At 39.3% G+C, this 24279-nt stretch overlaps 1 protein-coding gene across 7 annotated transcripts in view; it reads right to left on the bottom strand.

Annotated features, from left to right (window-relative positions):
• Window positions 1-24279, bottom strand: part of LOC122559186 (hyaluronan and proteoglycan link protein 1-like) — a 286292-nt gene that overhangs the window by 28468 nt on the left and 233545 nt on the right. For all 7 annotated transcript variants that reach the window (XM_087999686.1, XM_043708575.2, XM_043708586.2 and 4 more), the window contains one exon: window positions 8208-8576. In XM_087999686.1, coding sequence (XP_087855812.1) covers window positions 8208-8576 — 369 coding nt within the window. The remainder of the gene's footprint in view (window positions 1-8207; window positions 8577-24279) is intronic.

The raw sequence follows: 24279 nt of genomic DNA, 5'->3' as shown, positions 1-24279 counted from the left end.
CTTGCCCTGCCCCAGATTGTCTCAAGTCGTGTTATTCTTCTGCGGCTTCTGAGTGTTCTGCTATGTTGCCACTGTTCTCCTGTCATTGATCTCATTGTTCTGCCATATTCTACTGAGATAAAAATTTTGAAATCTCAAATCTGTCTGGTGCAATTTTTAAAAAATTCATTTATGAGTTGTCTTAGAGTCGGTACTAGTTATCCATAGATTTGAACAGTTGCAATTCGTTTGGAGTGGGTACATCCCCAGCATTCATAGGAAGGGAATTCCAAGATCTTGACTCAGTGACAGTGAAGGAACAGCAAGATATTTCCAAGTCAGGCTGGTGAGTGGCTTGGAGAGAACTTACAGGTGGTGGTGTTCCCATAAATCTGCTGCCCTTACCCTTCTAGGTGGTTGCAGTGATGGGTTTGGAAGGCACACTCTAAGGAACCTTGGTAAATTTCTGCAAAACCTTGTAGATTGCACAACCTTGTAGATTGTGCACACTACTGCTACCAAGTGTCAGAGTTGAAAAGTGTGGCACTGGAAAAGCACAGCAGGTCAAGCAGCATCTGAGGAGCAGGAGAGTCGACATTTCGGGCATAAGCCTTTCATCAGACCATCTCTTACAGAGATATCCTGACCTGAGACAACTGACCACCAGAACAATCTTCTTTTGAACTAGGTATGACTCAATCCAGTTAGATTCCCTTTGATCCCCATGACTCCAGTTTTACTAGGTCTCCTTGATGCCAGCGCTGAAAATGTGTTGCTGGAAAAGCGCAGCAGGTCAGGCAGCATCCAAGGAACAGGAGAATCGACGTTTCGGGCATAAGCCCTTCTTCCTTTCCTGAAGAAGGGCTTATGCCCGAAACGTCGATTCTCCTGTTCCTTGGATGCTGCCTGACCTGCTGCGCTTTTCCAGCAACACATTTTCAGCTCTGATCTCCAGCATCTGCAGTCCTCACTTTCTCCTCATTGATGCCATACTATGTCAAATGCAGCCTTGATGTGAAGGGAATGGACCTCTTTTGTGCATGTTTGTACCAAGGATGCAATGAGGTCAGCAGCTGAATGGCCCTGACAAAATTCAGATTGAGTGTCAGTGAGCAGGTTATTGCTGATCAGGTGCTGATTAACAGCTTTGCTGATAATCCCTTCCATCACTTTCCTGATTATTGAGAGTAGACTGATTGCTGGGCCTCTTGCTGAGATATTTGTATCATCGATAGTCACAGGTGAGGTGCCGGAAGACTGGAGAGTGGCTAATCTGGTGCCACTGTTTAAGAAGGGTGGTGAGGACAAACCAAGGAACTATAGTCCAGCGAGCCTGACGTCAGTGATGGGCAAGTTGTTGGAGACAATCCTGAGGGACAGGATGTACATGTATTTGGAAAGGCAAGGACTGATTAGGGATAGTCAACATGGATTTGTGCGTGGAAAATCATGTCTCACAAATTTGATTGAGTTTTTTGAGGAAGTAACAAAGAGGATTGATGAGGTCAGAGCAGTAGATGTGATCTATATGGACTTCAGTAAGGCTTTCAACAAGGTTGCCCATGGGAGACTGATTAGCAAGGTTAGATCTCATGGAATACAGGGAGAACTAGACATTTGGATACAGAACTGGCTCAAAGATAGAAGACAGAAGGTAGTGGTGGAGGGTTGTTTTTCAGACTGGAGGCCTGTGACCAGTGGAGTGCCACAAGGATTTGGTGCAGGATCCTCTACTTTTTGTCATTTACATAAATGATTTGGATGCGAGCATAAGAGGTACAGTTAGTAAGTTTGCAGATGACACCGAAATTGGAGATGTAGTGGACAGCGAAGAGGGTTACCTCAGATTACAACAGGATCTTGACCAGATGGGCCAATGGGCTGAGACTAATAAAGACTGATCTGGCACTGAATGCCCTTATTAATAAAGCTGAGGACACTATGTCCCTTAACTGCTCTCTCCACCTGCCTTGCCACTTTCAATAATCTTTGCATATACTGTATACACAGAAGTCCCTTTGTTCCTGTACCACTTTTAGAACTGTACCCCCTACTTTATGTTGCATTTCTGTGTTCTTCCTATCAAACTGAATCGCCTCTCAATTCTTTGCACTGAACTTCATCTACCACCTTTTTGCCCACTTCACCAACTTGTCAACATCCCTCTGGTGTTCCATACTGTTTTCCTCATAGTTTCTAATTCTTTCAAGCCTCGTGTCATCTGAAATTGTTCCCTGTTTCTCAACATCCAGATCATTAATATATGTCAGGAAAAGCAAGGGCCCCAATAACAACCCCTGGGAACTCCACAATAAACTTTTCTTTATTCCACTTACCAACAGTTGCAATCATTTGGAAGTGTTATGGAAGACTATGCCAAGTGTTCGCTTTACTGCAAATTTCAACAATAACCTCTGGCTCCTCCATGACACAATTGGCAATGATCCTCATTGCTGAAAATGTGATGGCAAACCTCGAGATCAATGGTGGAGTCAAGGAAGAAGGCATTGTCCACACACCCATTTTTTAGGGTAAACTCATTCCTCAGATATGTCTCATTTATTGTTGTTATGGCTTTACTGGAGAGTTTTCCAACACAGTGCATGTAATGAATGAAAGAAGGATCAAAAGCATTCATATTTCAAATCTACCAGAAAAAAAAATTGCCTTCAACTGCATGCACGGACACATTCGCAAAAACTGCTCTATTTTAATATTTCTACATGTTCATAAAGAATGGGTCGTGGCAAAATGTAGAATAAATTGCAATTTATTGGATTAGTGGGAAACCTGATGAAGGGCTTATGCCCAAAATATCGATTCTCCTCAGCTGCTGCCTGACCAGCTGTGCTTTTCCAGAGCCACACTCTTGACTCTGATCTCCAGCATCTGCAGTCCTCACTTTCCCCTAGTGGGAAACTTGGACCTGTCAGTGTGCAAAGGACTTTTTAATCTGGGGAGTAATTGACCTGCAAACTTGCTTCATTGATAAACACTCCCATCTGTTACTTTTCATTTATGGTGGTGTTGAAAATAGTAGCTTGTAGAGGTATGTTGTCACAAACTACAAGAACACAGCAATAGCATATGCAGAGATTGTTAGTTATTCATGTACCACTGTCAGCCAAACACAGGTAAAGATGCCTCGCCATTGTGCAGTTCATCTGTAGCTCTACGTATTCCTCCTTCTCTTTTAATGTTAGCTTTTGTGAGGAATCAGAAACCAGTGAACTAAACACATCATGTATCCAGTCATAGTCTTCCACATTTGTTGAGGGGAAGTAGAATTCAAATTTCTCTTGCATTGCATTGATATGTTTGAGTATGAGACTGTGCACCTTGACAGCTGTGTGTGCCAGTGGCAATGCTAGTGGAAACATCCCGAGTGAATTCTCTGACACTGTCTCTTGCCAAAGGCCCAGTTTAGATCTGAATCCTTGAAGTTTATTTGTGATGCTCAGGATCATCTCACTCTTCCCCTGCATTTTAGTATTCAGCTCATTCAGCTGGCTGGAAGAGTCTGTGTGTTATACAAACTTAACCCACAAGTAATCATCAGATAGTATCACTTTATAAGGCAGTTCTTCATTTTTGAAATCTTTGTCAGGTCTCTCAGGACCTCATGAAAATTTGTAACTGGTGTCTTTACTTACTTGGTACCAGTACAATGTTAGCCAATTTCTGTCTGCAGATGAGATATTCAGGAAAGGGGCAAGCATCATCTTCTGTTATGAAAATCCAAAAGGCCACATAGTTCTCACTATGCCTCTCAACAGAACTTTATTTTCTTTGAGTTCAGATATTTCATCGACTGAATTGACAAAGGAATTGCATATTTTGACAAAGAAACTTTGTCATTTCTTCTTAAATCTATTTAAGACTTAGATTAGTGGCTGAACTAAAAAAGAAAATCCAAAAATATTCACCTTAAAGGCCTTGCTAATATGGAAGCAGACCAGTTCCATAGTTGTCCAACAATCACATGCTTCTTTATTGCGCATTTGCAGTTTCTTCTCATCTTGGGGGTACAAGCTTTGATCATTGTGCATTCTCAGATCGAACATTTGATCCTCTGTGTGCGCAAGCAGTCTGCATAACAAGCAGACTCCCCATCTTCTGTGCATGTGTGGGACCGAGTATCTGCCCATGAGCAATATGGAGAGTCTATGTGAAGCAACACTGTTTCCCAGGAATTGCGCAGCAAACTTCTCACCTTGCTGCAGCACACTCTTCCACATGGCTCAGAAATTTGGACAACACATAGATGCCATCCTCTTTCTCAAGCACTGCAATGCGCTCCTTAACCAATACTGCTACCCATTCTCCTTTCTTTACTTTTCTACGTACCTCAACAACTTATTATTTAACACCCAATTTTGCCCTTCCTTGAGATAGGAATCACCCAAACAACATATTTCCACTCTTTCATCATGTTTCAAGCCATACATTCATCTGCTTCATCTTTGAGTGGCACGGTGGCTCAGTGGTTAGCACTGCAGCCTCACAGCACCCCGGACCCATGTTTGATTCCCGCCTTGGGCAAGTGTCTGTGCGAAGCTTGCACATTCCCCCATGTCTGCGTGAGTTTCCTCTGGGTGCTCCAGTTTCCTCCCACAGTCCAAAGATGTGCAGGTTAGATGAATTGGCCATGGGAAATCTCCCACAATGTTAGGTGCATTAGTCAGGGGTAAACATAGGGTAGGGGAATGGGTCCGAGTGGGTTACTCTTTGGAGGGTCAATGTGGACTTGTTGGGCCGAAGGGCCTGTTTCCATACTATAGGGAATCTAATCTAAAACATCCTCCTATTTCTGGATCGCCTCTTGAGTCTTGATAGATAAGGAACTGCCTCACTGGTGCAGTAGTGTATTCTTTATAAATCCTAAGCTGAACCTTGCCTGAGGAAAAAAATGTGTCGATAAATAGCCAAAAAAAGGATTTAATGTTGTTTCAAATATCATTCCTCCAGGTCATATACAAAGTTTCCCTCAGTAGAACAGGCAAATAGTTGTCAGGACTCCTAACCATGCACTCCTAACCCTCCCTTTCCCCTTCTTCACAAATGTTTCCCTTGCTTGGGTTCCTCTTGTTCTTTCCTTCCACCCCAGCAGCATTTGCACTGAATGGATCATTTTCAACTATTTCTATCATGCCCAGCATGATACCACAACCAAACACATCTTCCCTTATCCTTCCCTTTCGATAATCCAAAGGGAATGTGTCCTCTGAGGTCCATATCCCAGATACCTCAACACTCCATCTCCTTCCCATGGTACCTTTCCATGGAAACACAGGAACTTAAACATTGCCCCTTCTCACTTTCCCACTTTGCCATGCAAAGATCCAAATACCCTTCTAGATGAAGCAGCAATTTACCTCTACTTCTTCCAATCTGGTCTACTGTATTTGCTGCTCACTCTGTGGTCCCCTCTATACTGGGGAGACCAAACAAATGACAACTTTGCAGGACACCTCAGTTCCATCTGCAGGCACGATCCAAGCTTCCTATGGCCTGTCATCTTGCTTCTCCACCTTGTCCTCATGCAGGCATTTCTGCTCTTGGCCTATCACACTATGCCAGTGAAACTCAATGTTACCTTCAGGAAAAACACTTCATTTTGCAATCAGGTACCTTGTAGCCTTTTGGACTCAGCTTTCAATTAACCAATTTCAGATTGTCAATCTGTCCATCATTTTTGTTTCCTATTCTTTGCTCATTTCATTTATTTTCTTTCAGTGAGCAGCACACCTGTTTGAGATACTTCCTTTATTTGTTTGTTTTCTTTTCTTGCCTCCATTATTCGCCAGACCATAGCAACACGACGGTTGGAGGAAGAGCGCCTCATCTTCCGCTTAGGAACCCTCCAACCACAAGGGATGAACTCAGATTTCTCCAGTTTCCTCATTTCTCCTCCCTCCACCTTGTCTCAGTCAAATCCCTCAAACTCAGCACCGCCTTCCTAACCTGCAATCTTCTTCATGACCTCTCCGCCCCCACCCCCACTCCGGCCTATCACCCTCACCTTGACCTCCTTCCACCTATCGCATTTCCAACGCCCCTCCCTCAAGTCCCTCCTCCCTACCTTTTATCGTAGCCTGCTGGACACACTTTCCTCATTCCTGAAGAAGAGCTTATGCCCGAAATGTCGATTCTCTTGCTCCTTGGATGCTGCCCGACCTGCTGCGCTTTTCCAGCAAAACATTTTCAGCTCCATCATTAATCCCTGTAGTCCTGGAGTACTAAGCCATATGTACTTCAATCTTTCTTGTCATCCGTCCCTTATCCTAACCACTCCCATGTCCAAAATCTATTACACCACTAACATTTCTTAGTTTTGCTGAAAGATTACAGATCTGAAACATTAACTTCTCCATACATACTGACTAATTTGCTGGGTTCCTTTTCCTCAGTATTTCCTTTTTAATTACAGTTGTGGTATTGCAATAAATTTTTTCTAATATAAATTCTATTCCTATTTTGAGGCAGAAATGAAAAACTATGGCTTAAGGATAAATTCTCTGATAGGTCTCTACTGTGTCTTTTAGAGCTTAATTTCACCAGGTTATACACTGCTCAATTATTTTATGTAAAATAGCTACTTGTAAATTTATGTGAGCACATGTCTGTAGTCATTCCTTCTTTAATCAGAATGTGGAATTTATTTTGTAACTTTCTTTCCTTGAATATAATAGATTTAAAAAAATAAGTTGCAGCATATTTATTAATAGTACATCATAAAATCAATGGGATGGCCATAATTTGCTAGTTTTCATTGTAAGGTGGAGCAATAAAATTGTGATAGAATTCCTCTCCGTAGTGAAAATCAGATCACCATGACAATTATGTCAAATGTCACATTTAAAAAAAAAAGATGGAATGCTTAGAAAGCCCCTCATATAACATGGGAAATCAAATGGTAGTTTCTCGAAATATCCAACCGAGCCCTAAATTTTACGAATTAATTGTGCCATAATTGTGCCATGTGGTAAGAAAACGAAAAGAATGAAAAAAGTACATAATTCAAATAAAAATAAAACCAGATTACTAAATGACAACTAAAATATTTGATGGACTGGAGGCATAAATTAACAACATAGAAGTGAAAGGTAAGTGGATCAGAGCAATTAAAATGTCTGACAAAAGTATCTGATCACTGATGCTCATTTTGGGTTGCATCAGGGCTACTTAGCTTCAGGGCTCATTAAAACCTTGGTCAAATATATACAACATAAACAATTTAGACCTGAGTTGGAGTTTTGCAGGCAGTTCTGGATGTCACACTATAGGAAGGGTGTGAATGCATTGGAGAGAATGCAAAAGAGGTTTCCAAGAATGGCTGCAGGGTTGAGGCACACACTTACTGGGAAAGACTACAGGAGTTGGGGCTGTTTCCCTTGGAGAGAAGAAGGTGAAGCGAAGATTTGACAGAAGTTTCCAAAGGCATGAGGGATCTGGACAGAGTGGATATGGAGAAACTGTTCTCACTTGTTAAAGGGTCGAGCACCAATGGGCACAGTTTTACAATGTTGTACAAAAGAAGAAAATGAGAAACATGTTCACAGACTGAGTAGTTTGGAGCTGGAATACAGTACCTGGATGGCAGGTTCAATTGATGCATTCAAGAGGGGGCTAGATGATTATCTCATTGGAAACAAAGTGTGGGGTTAGACAGAAAAGAAAAGAGATTGGCACCAGGTTAACATATTTAGAGAGCCAATGCAGACATGGTGGCTGAATGGTTTTATTCTGCATTGTAATCAACTTTGTAACAAACTAAAGAGGAGACTCTAGATGTTAGGTCATTCTGACTGCCCTTGATCTCAAGGCAACATTTGGATGAGTATGGTATAAAGGAGCTATACAAATATTGAAATCAATGGGAGCCAGTGGGTGGTGGGATCAACATCTGGGTTCAAGACCAGCCCAGCTGATGGAGCCTCGTTTGCCTGCTGGCTGTATGGGCATACTGAGATTACACTATTGGTGAGACCAAAGAATGAGCCTAATATCAGCAGACCTCTCAACAAAATTGACAATTTCATCCAAAAATGCGAGAGGAATGGCTATTGCAGTAACAGTAGCTTAATATTGGGTGCTGCAGTGCTTTGAAATAAGATGATTCACCTGAATGAACACAACATGACCACAACGTTTTTCAAGAAATATTCTCTACCATGGTTATTAGATGACTACTTATTTTGCACATAAACTGAAACATATATGTATACCTTGCAGATCCAGCAGAATAGTCCCACTGACATCGTCCAATCCTTCAATTATTTCACATTTGTAGTTCCCGTAGTCCTCCAATGTTAAATCTGTTATTGTTATGGAGGCATCATTCTCATTTTCTAGAAAAACTCTTCCCTGGTAGTTTCCAAAACTTTTCCAGTTATTTCCCAATGAAACAAATACATCAATTTCCTTGAGGTAATCAGAGGTGAGTTTGGTCCACTTGATCCTGACTTTAAGAGGAGTTTGAACTGCACGCACAGGCACAGGCTTGTAATAGAACTTACAGGGCAGAGTGGCATTGCTGCCTCGGTATGAGACAACTTTAGGCTGTTCTATCTTTATGCCCAGTCGTGATTCTTTATCTGCAAAAAGAAGAATAATAGACAGATTTAATACAGATCCAGTTGCATTGTCTTTATATAATTTCTTACATTGCAGAGAACAGCTTAAAACTAAAACTTAATATTGAAATAAATCAACATTGGCAATGTGATAGGTGGAAGTTGAAGTGACATAATAAAGTTTGCTTCAAATATGTTATCAAAATTGTGCTCAATAATGTTCAAAGCACATTTGATAAAGTGGAAAAACTCCTTGTTTTAAGAAATTTGGTTGCCATAATACTATTTCTGAAGAGTTTAAAGAATGCCTTTTAAAGTTTCAAGGAATGTTTTTCTTTAATGCATAAATCCAGGTGCTACCCGCAAAACCTTTTGAGAATGAGAATATCATAATTCAGACAAAATTTTCAAAATGCTTTCATAATGATGAGAAAATCAAATCAAATAATTAAAAACCATAGTTCAACATCTTACAAAAATGAATGGTAATATCCTGTTATTTGTTCATAAGATCCCAAATTAGGCATTACTCACAGGAAGCTAATTACGGATATAAAGTAGACCTATTACGTATAATACAGATGTTTAACAATCTAAATGAAGTGATTGTGCTCTGTTCCTAGCTTATTGCTCATTAATAAGGATATGCTAACTATACTTCTGTAGGTTCTCAAATTCTACAAATTGTTTTTAGTATAAGTCAAGACTCACTAAGCTATCAATGAGAATTTTAACCTCTTTATTAAGAATCAATGCTTCAAGCAACCAGCTCTCAATTGCACTGTATCAATCATATTTCAATAATTATTCAACAATGCATTCTGCAGCTCACACAGATACAGGCACACAGACAAGCATTGCACGAATTGATTCACGCAATTAATCACCCATATGCTGAAAATCCACCCTGATTTGCGCTACTGCTTGGCATGCAAGCAGGAAGAATGGTCAGGGTTAGTAACACAACCTCAACAAAATCATTTTAGGGAACTATTGTAAAAATTGCAACTAGAAGTAGATAGTATTAAGTGGTGGCATAGTGGTAACATCACTGGACTAATAAACCACTAATGTTTAATGTAACAAATGTTATCTTAGTGAAAGAAACTTATAATCCTTGCTTGGTCTGGCCTACATGTGATTTCAGATATACAACAATGTAGTTGACTCTGACTTGCCTTCTAGATGACTGAGAAAACCAATAAATTCAAGGTAGTCAGGGATGATAACAAATGGAGACTTTACTGATAACATATACATCTCATATTAAAATTGATTGTACAACTACTAATTCACAGCATAATCAGTTAGAAGACCACTGAAGTCCATCTAGCCAGTTCCAAGATTAAGGTAAAGAAATTGAACATGTTCTGATTGATAGAATATAAGAAATATTTTCAAATAGACATAAATGGAGGTCTAACAATGATTAAAAATAATAACCTAACCTGGGGAGTTCAAATGATATCAACATCCTTGACAGGAAACAGGAGGAGGTGCTAGATAGCTTAAAATGCACTAAGGTGGATGGATCCCCATGGTCTGATCAGGTGTACCCTAGAACTCTGTGAGAAGCTAGGGAAGTGATTGCTGGGCCCTTGCTGAGATATTTGGGTCATTGATTGTCACAAGTGAGATGCCAGAAGACTGGGGGTTGGCTAATGTGGTGCCACTATTTAAGAAAGATGGTAAGGAAAAGTCAGAGAATTATAGATTGGTGAGCCTGACATTGCTGGTGGGCAAGTTGTTGGAGGGAATCCTGAGGGACAGGGTTTACATGTATTTGGAAAGGCAAGGATTGATTAGGGATAGTCAACATGACTTTGTGTGTGGAAAATCATTGCTCACAAACTTGATTGAGTTTTTTGAAGAAGTAATGAAGAGGATTGATGAGGGCAGAGTGGTGGACATGATCTATATGGACTTCAGTAAGGTGTTTGACAAGGTTCCTCATGGTAGTCTGGTTAGCATGGTTAGATCTCATGAACTTCAGGGAGAACTAGCATTTGGATACAGTCTGTCCCAAAGATAGAAGACAGAGGGTGCTGGTGAAGGGTTGTTTTTCAGACTGGAGACCTGCGACCAGTGGTGTGCCACAAGGATCAGTGCTGGATCCACTGTTTTTTGTCATATATATAAATGATTTGGATGTGAACATAGGAGGTGATGAGATGACACCAAACTTGGAGGTGTATTGGACAGCAAAGAAGTTACTTTACAGTCCAACGGGTTCTTGATCAAATGGGCCAATGGACTGAGGAGTGGCAGATTTAGATAAATGTGAGGTGCTACATTTTGGAAAGGCAGATCAGGGCAGTACTTATACAGTTAATGGTAAGGTCCTGGGAAATGTTGCTGCACAAAGAGACCTTGGAGTGCAGGTTCATAATTCCATAAAAGTAGAGTCTCAGTTAAGATAGGATAGTGAAGAAGGCATTTAGTAGCTTTCCTTTATTGGTCAGAGCATGGAGTATAGGAGTTGGGAGGTCACATTGTGGTCGTACAGAACAATACTTAGGCCACTTGTGTGCAATTCTGGTCTCCCTCCTATTGGAAGAATGTTGTGAAACTTGAAAGGGTTCAAAAAAGATTTGCAAGGATGATGCCAGGGTTGGAGGTTTTGAGCTATAGGGAGAGGCTAAACAGGCTGGGGCAGTTTTCCCTGGAAGCTGAGGGGTGACCTTATAGAGGTTTATAAAATCATTAGGGACATGGATAGGGTAAATAGATAAGGTCTTTTCCATGGTTAGGTGAGTCCAAAACAAGAGGGCATTGGTTTAGTATGAAAGGAGAAAGATTTAAAAAGGACTTAAGGGGCAACATTTTCACACAGAGTGTGGTGCATGTATGAAATGAGCTGCCAGAAGAAGCGGTGGGGGCTGGTACAATTACAATATTTAAAAGTTAAAAATCATGCAAAATCAGGTTATAGTCCAATGGGTTTATTTGGAAGTACTAGCTTTTGCAGCACTGCTCCTTCAGCAGGTAGCTGTCTGATGAAGCTACTTGATGACAGCTACCTGATGAAGGAGCAGCGCTCTGAAAGCTAATATTTCAAAATAAATCTGTTGGACAATAACCTGGTGTTGGGAGATTTTTAACTTTGCCCACCCCAGTCCAACACTGGCACTTGCACATCATGGCTAACATTTAAAATGCATCTGGATGGGTATATGAAAAGGAAGCGTTTAGAGGGTTATGGGTCAAATACTGGCAAATGAGACTAGATTAATTTAGGTTATGTGGTCAGCATGGATGAGTTGGACCGAACGGTCTGTTTCTATGCTGTACATCTCTATGACTTTGTGACTCTCTCAGACTGAGAAAAGATTAGAGTATAAAGATTAGTATAGCGTATCTATTTTATCCTCAACTCTTGCAGGTGTCAATAGTTTGCAGAATACTGCATTTGCTCAATGTACAATGATACATCAACCTTACAAATCACAACAGATTTCATCACGATATTATTAATTGATGTTAATCCATATTGATCAATTTATCTCATGTATGTACATTTATTTGTATCAGATTGACCTTTAGAATACTTTTTCAATCAGTTTTGAAAAATATTAGAACCTGTTCATTGCCTGAAGCTTGTGGAATTGAGATTTTTCAGCAGCTGCAAGCATTCAGGCAGGGAGAAAGCACATAGTATAGAAAAGCATATCTTTCTTTATAAGTTAAGGGGCCAGTTAGCTCATGTTGGCTCAATGGCTGGTTTGCAATTAAGTATGATGCCAACAGTATGAGTTCGAGTTCTGTACTGGCTGAGGCTCCTTCTCAACTTATCCCTTTGCCTTAAGCATTGTGACCTTCAGGTTAAACCATCACCAACCATCTCTCTCTAATGAGATAGCAGCCTTGTTGTCCTGTAGGGTTATGTTAACTTTAACTTGCCTTTAGTTCATGTTGCATTGTTATACATCAGTAAAGTAACACAGCATTCAACTGAGTGCAGCTTCAAGCAGTTGTCATTAGTAACAAATTCAGGAGGAACAGGAGAGAATTCCCCAGTGGCTGATGTGATTGTTGGAGGCCAATGAATCTTAGGAGATTGTTCCACAAACTTCTCAGTGCAGTTTCCAACCTTAACAGCCTTCAACAATTGTCCTCCCATCAACATAAAGCCAGAAGTGCTCCCAATTTGTACTTCCCAAATCCTGTCTGATAGCATCATAATTTCCTTGTCGCAATTAAATATTTTCCCATAGTACCTGCTTGTTTCCCTCTCCATGGCTATGGTAAATGTGTGGCAGTTATCGTCACTGTCACCAATGTATTGTTGCAAATTATTCAGCCTTCTCTTTTGCACTGATGTGTTGGGCTCCCCCATCATTGGGGATGGGGATGTTTGTGGAATCTCCTCCTCCAGTGAATTGTTTAATTGTTGACCGCCATTCACAACTGGGTGGCAGGACTTCAAACCTTAGGTCTGATTCAATTGTTGTGAAATCACTTAGCTCTGTCTATCACTTCCTTCTTATGCTGTTTGTGCTGTGCCTTCAGCATGTTGTTGGCACATTTTTAAGTATGTCAGGTTCTGCTCCTGACATCCTTGTGTGGGAAATGCTGATCTTTCATTATGTTGGAATACAATTATGCTGCTGCTGATAATCACTTACAATACATTGTAATTAGCAGGAGGTTTCTCACCATGTTTGACCTGACACCATGAAATTTCATGGAGTCCAAAGTCAGTATTGAACTCTGCCTCACTGCCAACTGTGACTGTGCCACAAACTCTGCTGGGTTCAGCCAATGACATAGGACATAAGCAGGGATGGTATTGGCATTGCCCATTATCCAGCTTGATTTGCACCTTTTCAGGAAATGAGAGCATTTGTGCTTTCAGATAGTTGGATGTTGACAACATCCAACTTGGACTTGCAACATCTAGAGACAATGACCTTCTTTGATAAGAGAGAGCTAACTTTGCATCCTCGACATGCAATTGCATTAACACCATAAAGTTCTCAACTATCAATATCCCAGAGGCTTGCCTTTGACAAGAAATTCACTTGCACTAGTCACATACATGCAGGTAAGAGAGTAGATATTGTTAAGCCAATGGTTTCCCTATCTGTGTTAAGTCTCTCAACCATCTACAATGCATGAAGAATTTGAGGAAATATTTTTTACATGACTAGACAGTTGGAGGTAGATCAAAACTCAGGAATCTCGGCAGAACTGAAGACAAAATATTCCACTTGATCGGTACCTTTATTCTACTTTAAATGTTCATTCCTCTGCTTCGTGTCTACCATGACTGCAATATGTACAGCCTACAGGATCCACAGCAACAACTTATTAAAGCTTCCTTGGTCTCAGCTCTGAAACTCACAATCTTCACCACTGAGAAGTAAAAGGCTGCGTGGGAACACCATGGACGTACAGCTTCCCTCGAAGCATGGATTCAAGAATGAATGTATTTATGTTTTCATGAAAAGTGCTGACCAGAGTGAAGAACATAAGTAGGAAGATGCCACACATGATGATCAGAGTAATTCTTTCCACATGAATATTTGCACCAACTAGCAGAGAGTCACAAAAGATCTGCAGTCTAATTATTGCAAATGTTCTCCAAGTGCAAAATTCCTGATATTTATTTAATAAAAATTTTAACAGAATTAAATCTTCTCAATCTAGGCACAAGTCGCATAAAGCTGTCCATCTGCAAAAACAGCCCTAAGAGTACAAATACAAATCTAGAAAAAAAAAGGCTGTGATTTGTTTATAATTGTAGTAAATGAAAATCTAATTGGGAACTGTTTTCTCTGGAGTTGAAATATCAAATTTATATCTAATGGCCTCAATAACATTTGAGGAATAACTTTGTTTCCCTGAGATTGAAAAGATCATGTCATAAAAAAACCTAATTTCCAAACAGCAAAACTTGTTATATGAAAAACTCTGGTTTAAGAGTCAAGTTTCAAGAGAACTTTATAATTGCTCCTTCATTGAGCCAAGTTGGTGCATGCTCACATCTTCTGAACATATAGTTCATTATTCCTGGATTAAAATTCTGGAACTTTCTGTAAGAGAACATTGTGCAAGCCTTCACCACATGGATTATGACAATTCTTGACTGCTTTCTCAGACACAAACGAAGATTGAATAAAAATGCTCAACCTATCTCAAAGAATGAATGAAATTAAAATGCTCTGTACTTCAAATTTACCGTCAATACAGGTCTGGAAGTCCTTGGATTTTAAAAAATATTTATCATGTTATGGGATGTGGGTACCACTGGCTGGATCAGCATTTATTGCCCATTCCAAATTGCCTTTGAGATCTTTATTTGAATGTTAGCTGGTTGTGAAATGTTAAATTATTTACCTCTTTTGAATTGAGCTTGGATAAACACAAAGTAATGTTTGTTTACAGATAATCTACATTGTCTTAAAATGCTCGAGCTAAAACCTGCTCCAAGCAATTGGAATAGGAATTATTTAATTGAAATGTTAAATATATTGTTAACATCTCTAATTATTTAGATCACACCTTAAGAATAATAAGGTGGCCTGTATAAAAGGACCAATGTGATGATACCAATGGATTCATTCTGTTTCAATAAAACTACACTTCTATTTAAAGTTTTGTGAATATATTTATGATTAATTTATATTTTCTTTTATCTTTGTAGATATTTTGATTTTAATTCATTAAAATAGTCTCAGATGTACTTAATTCCAATTAATTAAATCTTATTTATTTCAGATTGTTAACTGCACCTGATTTATATTTTGCTACATTCTCCCCCTCAGTCCTGCAAATAGCTTCTCTGGATCAAACACCATTAAAAATTATGTTGACAGTTGGTAATCCCAATTGCTTACAGATGTTCCATGGTGTTAGTCAGAAAATCATGTACTAGGTTGAGTGTAGCTGTGGTGAAGGCCAGATTGAATGGCTTATTGTTTTTCCATATTTGTTGGGAAGCATTTGTCTGGCTACATACAACATTTAACTAAAGTAAGAAGACAAGCATAAACTCACACCTTTCAAGGCACTAATTTGCTTCTTAATTATTTAACATTCATTGGCAACTATTTAAAGATTAAAAAAAAATAAGGCTTGGAGAAATTAGTTACACTTGTATTTAGAGTGTACATTACACTGGTGCTGGAAATGCACAGCAGGTCAGGCAGATCCGAGGAGCAAGCATCAGGAAGGGCTTATGCCCAAAACATCGATTCTCCTGCTCCTCAGATGCTGTCTGACCTGCTGCGCTTTTCCAAAACCACACTCTTGACTCTGATCTCCAGCATCTGTAGTCCTTACTTTAGCCCTGTACATTAAATTGGTTTTGATTAATCTATAATGATCTCACCTTATGTTTCTCTACCCTGATTTGTCAAATTGAGGGATGCCTCTGTTGATGGGCAGTGCCACATAGAACCACATAGACAGATAATTGAAGTGAAGTTCAATGTAGAATTGTCAGTATTTGGTGGAGAACCAAAAACAGTGCAATGTAAAGCTACAGTAAAACTAAGAAAAGCAAAGTATTGTGGATGCTGGAACTTTCAAATAAAAACATAAAATGCTGCAGTCCAATATGACTTGTTTTCCAATGAAAGATTTCTTTAACACTGTGTTTTTACTACAAATAAAGCTATCCTGGACAGAGACATATTTTCTATGAGGTTGGGAATAATAGGAAACAAGTGAATGGCAAGAGCAGGATGAAAGCAATAAAGAGTTAGGGTTGGCACAGGAAGGGTGGGATAGGCTGTAATAGGGATGATCATGAGGCAGGTGCTGGTATGACAGGAAATGTCAATAAATCCATTTATGACATAATCACTATGGGCACCAAGTATTTAAACTTGTCATAATATTTGTTGACAATTTTTGTTTTTTTCTTGATAATTTTAGTTATTGTCAGAAATCTTCAACCAAACACTACAATGTTGAATTGTCTCAATATTCTAAAGACATTACAGATATAAATGCTTTGTAAGTACAATACAATATCGCAAATTGGGAATAAGGGAATCAAGCATTATGTTACTTTATGCTCAACTAGCAAACATGAAGAAGTATGACTTGATCATAGAATCAAAGAAGTGTTAAAACACAAGAGGAGGCCATTCGGCCCTGCATCCCCATCCCTGCCTGTACCAGCTCAATAAAACAGTCTAATTATTTACTATGAGTCTCTTGCTTTATCTTCATACATTTGCACATTATTTTGATCCAAATAATCAACCAATGCCTTCTTGAAAGCCGCTTCAAAGTGTTGAGGAAATTTGTTGCTAAGACTCTGAATCATGTTGAGGTTACCGGATTCTCAACAGAATACTGACCACTCTATAACACAATGCCACACACAGCATTTTAATGAAATTTCCCACATTTCTTCCGAGTTAGAAACAACCTCTGAACACACTCCTACCCATTTAACAACTCCCCTTACTGTGCAATCTTTAAGCCGTATAACTTGTAAACCTACACCACTGAGTAAGCTTTTGGGTCCCAGGCCTTCACACAATTATGCACGTTCTTAGCTTTCATTTTCCCTCTCTGATCACTGTGCATGCTTTTGATTCTTAACTCTCTCTGGCCTGTCCATGCACCCCACCCCGAATATTACTTGTTTAACAGAGTTTTTCCAGTGCTTTGAGAGCAATAGTGACTGCACTTCAAAAGAAAATTATGATCTGATAACACCAAAGTCACTTTATAATAGCATTATTTTCCTTGTTCCTAATTGACCTGCAGGAGGAGCAAAAGGGGAGAAATCAAGGAAAGTCAAAACTGTATTCTTTTATTCTCTGACTCTGTTTCTGGTGTTCCATATATTCTGTTATGTAGTGCCTTTGTGACACTCATTTGTTCTCAGTAATTAGTATATTTTTCTGTATAATTTGTGTTACCAGCATCTGCAGATTTCTGGATATGTCTGGTCTCTTAGAATAGTCCACTTTCCCATATAGCTCAATATCAACTGCATCATTTCACTTACAGCATTTTCATTAAAAATGTTTGCGATTATTAATGGGTTATTTTAAAAGTTGTGGCTGTTCTTTAAGAGACTCCACTGCAAACATTTACCTAAATGGAACCATTATAACTGGTAACTATCTTTTTATTTGTCTTTCTTTATTAAGTGCAGAATGAATAATCCAGTTTATAATTCCATTATAATCTGTTTCTGGATTCACTTTAATGATCCACTTTATTAGTTCATGAGGTGATGTTGAATCTTGGTATGACATTTTTAGGCAGTCTCTCTCTCCCTTGGTGAAAAAATGGAACATTAACACAGATGTCATTATTAATGTGAAAATCAGCCAGCTATCTGGAAAGAAATAGATACAGTCTTACAATAGCAACACTCTTACACTGCATCATCACAAGTTGATCACCATAGTTTCTTAAAAATGGCATCTCAGCCTTGCACTGCCTGTTGGTTTTTTGAAGTTGTGGTATTTACATATTATTTGCCCATTAAATTTGGCACAGAAATCTAAGTTCAGTAATTAATAGATTAAGTATAATTTTATAATCAATTGGCAGGCTTTTGTGTCACAGTAATAGTGTCCCTGTTTCTGGGTCAGACGGCGTGGGTTCAACTTCCACCTGGCTTGATGGTATGTCCAAACAAATTCATTAAAGTCGCTCTAATTGATTTGCTATGAATAAACCTTGTTTAATCATAAAGGTAAGGGACCCATCAATATAAAGAGATGTGACTCCTGATACTTTTGAGGAGACATCAATGCTGCTTGTCTTCAGTGTTTAAACACTCGACTATGCATTGCTTCAGGTCCCATGTTCCAGTTTTCTTACAGGTCTTTCCCCTTTTGTCCAAACTTTGAGTCCCAGTTGTTATATTTCTATCATATTAAATAGGTATCATTTGATGGCATAACTGATGACATAATTTCATCATCATTTTGCTGATAAAATAGACCAATAGGCCGGAGCTGACTGGTCCTGTTTTCTGTGGGTGGAACAAAGGTCAGCAATTTTCTCCATTGTTAAGTGGATCCAAGTGTTTTACTTGGCAAGAACCACTTGACTAGGGGCATGTGAAATTTTAGAGCTAAGTTCATCACAATGTTTCCAGACCCAGTGCCATGACAAGTGTGAATAACGACTTCATGACACCTCTGGAGTGAATCAGACTTGCTGCAGAATGGCTTAAGAGTGTAGAAGGAGTCCAAGATGGATTATCTGCCCAGAACTTCAGGATGAAGATAGTTGGAAATGTTTCAGCTTTGAGTTTACTCATGCTGAGTTCTGCTACCATACCAAATGTGGATTTCATGTGATCTCCTTCTTCCATTAGTTGTGTTTCACTATTCGTACTGAATGCGACCATGTCCATTTCTGATATCACCCTATTCAAAACAGGCTGCCCGATTGGCAATGCAATCACCACTTTGGCAGTACTTTCTTCCATTTCTGGCACACAGTCACAGGATGTTTCATAGCCAAGGCTTCTTCACATTACACATAGACAGACACACACAGGCACACACAGACAGACAGGTACAGGCACACACAGACAGACAGACACACACACACACACACAAAAACGTGCATGGGCTAAGATCTTGGAACTCTGTACCGATAGCCTGCAGACAGCAATAGTTAACAGTTCAAGAAGCCAACTCACCATCAACTTCTCAAGAATAATTAGGGCTGGGGAATAAATGCTGACCTTGCCAGTTAACAGCAGCATTTTAATACAGTCAATGTATCCTTGTTAAGGATTTGAGGGATTTTAATGAAAACATAGTCTGATTTTACAGCAATTACAATGTTCCATAATCCTGTTTGGTGTTCAGATGGTACAACTGCAGATTAGCCTGATAAAGTTGCTTTCCCTCAGGTTGGCAGCACAATGGATATATTCAGACAATGTTTTTCTTCAGTTCACTGTCTGGCATACAGCCCCATGTTCTCCAGCACAGGCAGGGAGAGGTTGCAGGTCCAACGACAGATTGTTGATACCAATCAGATTCATACCAGCCTTCTAGTCAAATGGACCAACCATGGTGCCAAGTAGTCTTGGTTGCTGTGGCATCACAGACTTTTACATGCTAATTGTAATCTGGAGCTCTGGATAGTGATGGGAGAAGCATCAATTTACTTTCCAGCACACAGGTGACCAGAATGGTAAGGGTAAAGGTGAAGTCACCATCCTTCAAATGGACCATAGAGAGAGAGAGAGAGAGAGAGACAAAGAAAGAAAGAGAGATGACTGGAAGGTCATCACATCTCAGGCGAAGGGAGAGGTTGAGAAGGACAGCCCTTCATGATAACCTCAGCCAGTGCAGGAATTGAAGCCTCACTGTTGGCATCACTCTGCATCACAAACTAGATATCCAATCAACTGAACTGACCAACCTCCTGACCAGGACATCTGCCATAACAAAAACAGACAGCATCTGCGGAGAAGGAACAAGAGTTCACTTTTTGATTCCTATCTCTGAAACTGCACAGAAGATGAATATTGCACTCAAAATGTTAACTTTTTTCTCTTTTTACACATGCTGTCAAACATTTTGAGTTTACCAGGATTTTCTGTGTTCATTTCAGGTCTACAGCATCTGCAACACTACTTTTATTTCAGAATACCTCCTGCTTTTACTGCCTGTCATTGACAGATGGTAGCAAGATTTACAAGTTGAAATTCCACCTGTTTGGTCACATTGTGAACACACCACCATAGGACATCAAGTCCCAAGTGGGACTTGAACTTAGAGTTTTTGGCTCATTGGCAGGGACAAAACTGAGATTACTACAGCACTTCCTATTTGGGAGAAATAGAGCAGAACAGGTTGTGGATGAACCAAGAGGAAATAATAATTCTCACAATTTTGCTGCAGTGATAGATAGAATGAATGAATGATTTATTTATTGTCACTTGCACTCTACAGTGAATAAGACAGTAAAATACAGTGAAATGCTTCAACAGTCACCACAATCCAGCACCATTTTGAATAGTTTAAGAATAAAAAGGGTAAAAGATATAACTGAGAGAGTCCTGAACCCTGAGCTGGCTCACCAATGGGCCACTACCCCTCCTCCACCACATTAAAGGCCATTTCCATATCAACAGGCCCATTGTTATTTCAAGCATATATTAATGTTTCAAAACCTTCACTTTTCATTGGCACTTACATAGACTGATGGACTAAGCATTAGGAAAATAGGAAAGTCATCAGGGTCCTTCCATGTTTATGTTAAATTTTATGTGGTTTTTCACCTATTTTTGGGAAGATTTGTCATGTAGTTATATGAAGATGATTTTGATACTTTGTACATCAGTGATTATTTGGCTTGTATTTTCGGTCAATGATCATTCAAGCAGTAATGGAAGTTTAAGACAAATGCATTTTAGATTTAATACAGGCACTGCAATACAAGAAGCATGCTTTGACAAGTGGTGACATATCTTCTGAAAAGATGTCTTGATAAAGCTTCAATCACAGCCTTCTCTCTGCTGCAGATGTTGCTTTAGCTGCTGGTGCTTCGTTCTTTCATTCACTTGAACTTTTTTGGCAAAGTCGAGCATTTATTGCTCACACTGCATTCTTCTAGAGAAGTTGATGGTGAAAAAAACGTCTTGAACTGTTGCAGTCTAACTCACATACCATTCTATTAGGAAGGAAATTTTGGGATACAGAGCAAGCAACACTGAAGAAACAGTGATATTTCCAAGTTAGGATAATGTATGATTGGAATATACTTGTAGATATTAATGTTTTGCACTATATGCTGTCATTAAGTGATACAGGCAGTAAGTTTGGAAGACACGGTCAAAGTAGGTTTCCCAAGCAGCATCAATGCATCTTTATTATGGAAAACAGTCAGCCACTGTGCATATTTGAAGGAGGAAGTGGATGCTCAAGGTGTTGGAGTGGTACCCTAAACACGCATGCTGCTTTGTCCTGGATAGTGTCAAGCTTCCTGTGTTGTTGGAGCTGAACTCATTCAGGCAAATAGCGAGTATTCTATCCTGATTTGTGCCTTGTAGATGGTGGACAGGCTTTGCACAGTCAGAAAGGGAGTTACTCATAGCAGAATTTGCAGCCTCCAACAGGTTCTTGTAGCCACACTATTTATGTTAGCTAGTCCAGTTCAGTTTCTGGACAATAGTAAATACCCAGAATGTTGATGGTGAGGGATCTAATTGTGGTAATGGTATTGAATTTCATGTGGAAATGGTTAGATTCTGTCCTGTTAGTGATAGCCATTGCCTGCCAAATTGTATGGCATGAATGTTACTTACCACTAATCAATTCACATCTGGATATTGTTTGGATCTTGCTGCACATAGACCTGGTTTGCTTCAGTTTCTCAGATGTTTCTAAACATTGTGCAATCATAAATGAACATCCCTGTCTCTGGGCATTTGATGGATGGAAGGTCATAGATGAAGCAGCTGATGAAGGTTGGGTCATGGACACTCCCCTGAGGAATTCCTGTAGGAATTGAGATGATTAACCTTCAACAACAACCATCTTCCCTTGTGCTAGGTAGGACTTAAACCAGTGAAGGTTTTATTGCTGATTTCATTGCTTTCAAGGTTGCTAGGACTCCAAGACAAAATAATGAACCAAATAATACCTTAATGTCAAGGGTAGTCACTCCCACTTTCCCCTTTGACATTGGAATCTTTGACATTCCCTATCCTAGAGGATGTGGAAGCTCAGTCATTAAGTAAATTCAAGAGAGAGCTTGATATATTTCTAGAGACTAATGACGTTAAGGGACATGAGGATAGTGTGAGTATACAACATTGTGTAGATGATCAGTCATGACATACAATGGCAGAACAGGTTTGAGAGGATGAATGGTATAATCCTGTTCCTATGTTATAATGTTAGGTAATCTGGCTTTACTTCACTGTCTGTTGCTCCTACTGAATACCTGTAATTTCACTGCCCTCTGCCTTTGACTTCTAGTCTTGAAGCTTTCTAGAGAAGTAAAGTGTGAAGAATTCAACAGCCAAGCATTATATGACACCAGCCTTGGAACATTCTGAAAAGCACATCAACCTATATCAACATTTGTCCTTTCTGATATTCTGTTGCTTGCTCAGAGTGAATGGATTCTTGTTCTTGTGTGGCAGTCACTCATTTTAAACGTATTGAGGATCCTGAAAAATAGTTTTGAACTTGCAGTACTGACAAGTTCATTTAGGACATTGTGCTTTTCTTTGCTAAATGGAATATAGAGGAGATTTCCAAGGGGATAAATACATTTTAGCAACGATAAACTAGTGACGATCAAATAAAGGAACTAATATCAGGAATTATGGGAGTAACATCTCTTTCTGTTGGTTGCATGAACTCAGTCAATTCTATCAATAACCTTGAGAGATGCCATGGCTCCCTTATTTCTCTGGATTATCTTATTAGATATGGTACATTGCATCTGCTTGCTTCCTCTTCTCCACTTCTGAGGCTTGATTGAGAATGACTAAAATCTAATTTACTTTCAGATTCCAGATGATATCAGATACAACAAAGTTCACTTAAGGGTGTCAGCTGAAATCAAAAGTGGGTTGCAATATTGTGCTTGCCTTGTACTATTTACTTTTAATTAGTATGATAGAGACTTTGGTTCCTTTTTGTAGCTATCTGATTCCAAATTGCTCTGTCTATTCTGTCGGCAATGGTCCATTTATTCATGGCTTTTGTTAACTAATTGGTTTCCTCAGGTACACTTTGCTATTGCAGTCAGCAGCTTCTCTACGTGAATGATCTCCGTGTATCATTGAACACAATCAATTCTTTGTATTGATTCCAATCAACATTCATTAACTTTCTACACTGTGGCCAGACTTTGCTGTAGCAGGGAAAATAGTGACATGGCCTAACTAATGACCTTCTCTCCACCATAAAGTCAGAAGTGGGCATGTTCACTCATAGCTGCACAATGTTCAGCACCATTTGCAACTCTTCTAAAACTATGAGATAAGGAAATAATGAGAGGCAAGACTGAGAAAGAGAGCAAACTAAAGGGGGTAAATGTAATGTCAAGTAGGGTAGAGAAATGTGAAAAAGAGAGTGAAAGAAAGACATGGATTTACAGAAAATGATAAATGGGCAGAAGCAGACAAAAATTATAAAAGTTTTAATTTTGATATTTTTATAAGTTCCAATATCAATAACCCAGATCCATTATTTGGCAGTCATTAGCACTCACTGCATGGTCAAAAAGGTATTAAACTTGTAATTATTTGTCTTAAATATTTGCAGCAACTTTAGTTTGTATGTGCCATTCTAATATAACTACACTGTGCCATTTAATGCTTGTGAACTGGAAGGCCGATAGTGATTTTTAATTTTAGTAAAGCCAGTGCTGGTAGAAGTGTTCGACAATTTGCAAAACTCTGGGATTCAGGCTTGGGCGGGCCTGGGGATATTGTCATTCACATCATTGGCCACACTGAGCAGCCAAATTTTCAGGTCTGAAAAACCAACATTAACAATAATGAAAATAAAGCTGACAGTCAGTTCTGATTTTTTTCAAACAAATCTAATCTTTCAGGTCTGTTTCATGGATAGTTGCTTGTGCAGCTGCTTCTGACTTCAGGCTGTCTTGTGGAATTCTTGAAAATCTTGAAAAAAATCCTGAATTTTTGTTTAAAAGACCACCAAGAAAACCACAAAGCTGCCTGAAGATTAGTAGCAGCATTTATTACTTGCTGTGACTGTTGTGAGATAGCTCTTGCTTGAAAATCTGGTTGTAAAAT

The sequence above is a fragment of the Chiloscyllium plagiosum genome, unplaced genomic scaffold (genome assembly GCF_037043375.1).
Source record: "Chiloscyllium plagiosum isolate Xiang-an unplaced genomic scaffold, Cpla_swu_hap1 HiC_scaffold_2, whole genome shotgun sequence".
Taxonomy (NCBI): Eukaryota; Metazoa; Chordata; class Chondrichthyes; order Orectolobiformes; family Hemiscylliidae; genus Chiloscyllium; species Chiloscyllium plagiosum.
The sequence above is the reverse complement of the archived record's forward strand: the minus strand, read 5'-3'. Positions and strand labels throughout refer to the sequence as shown.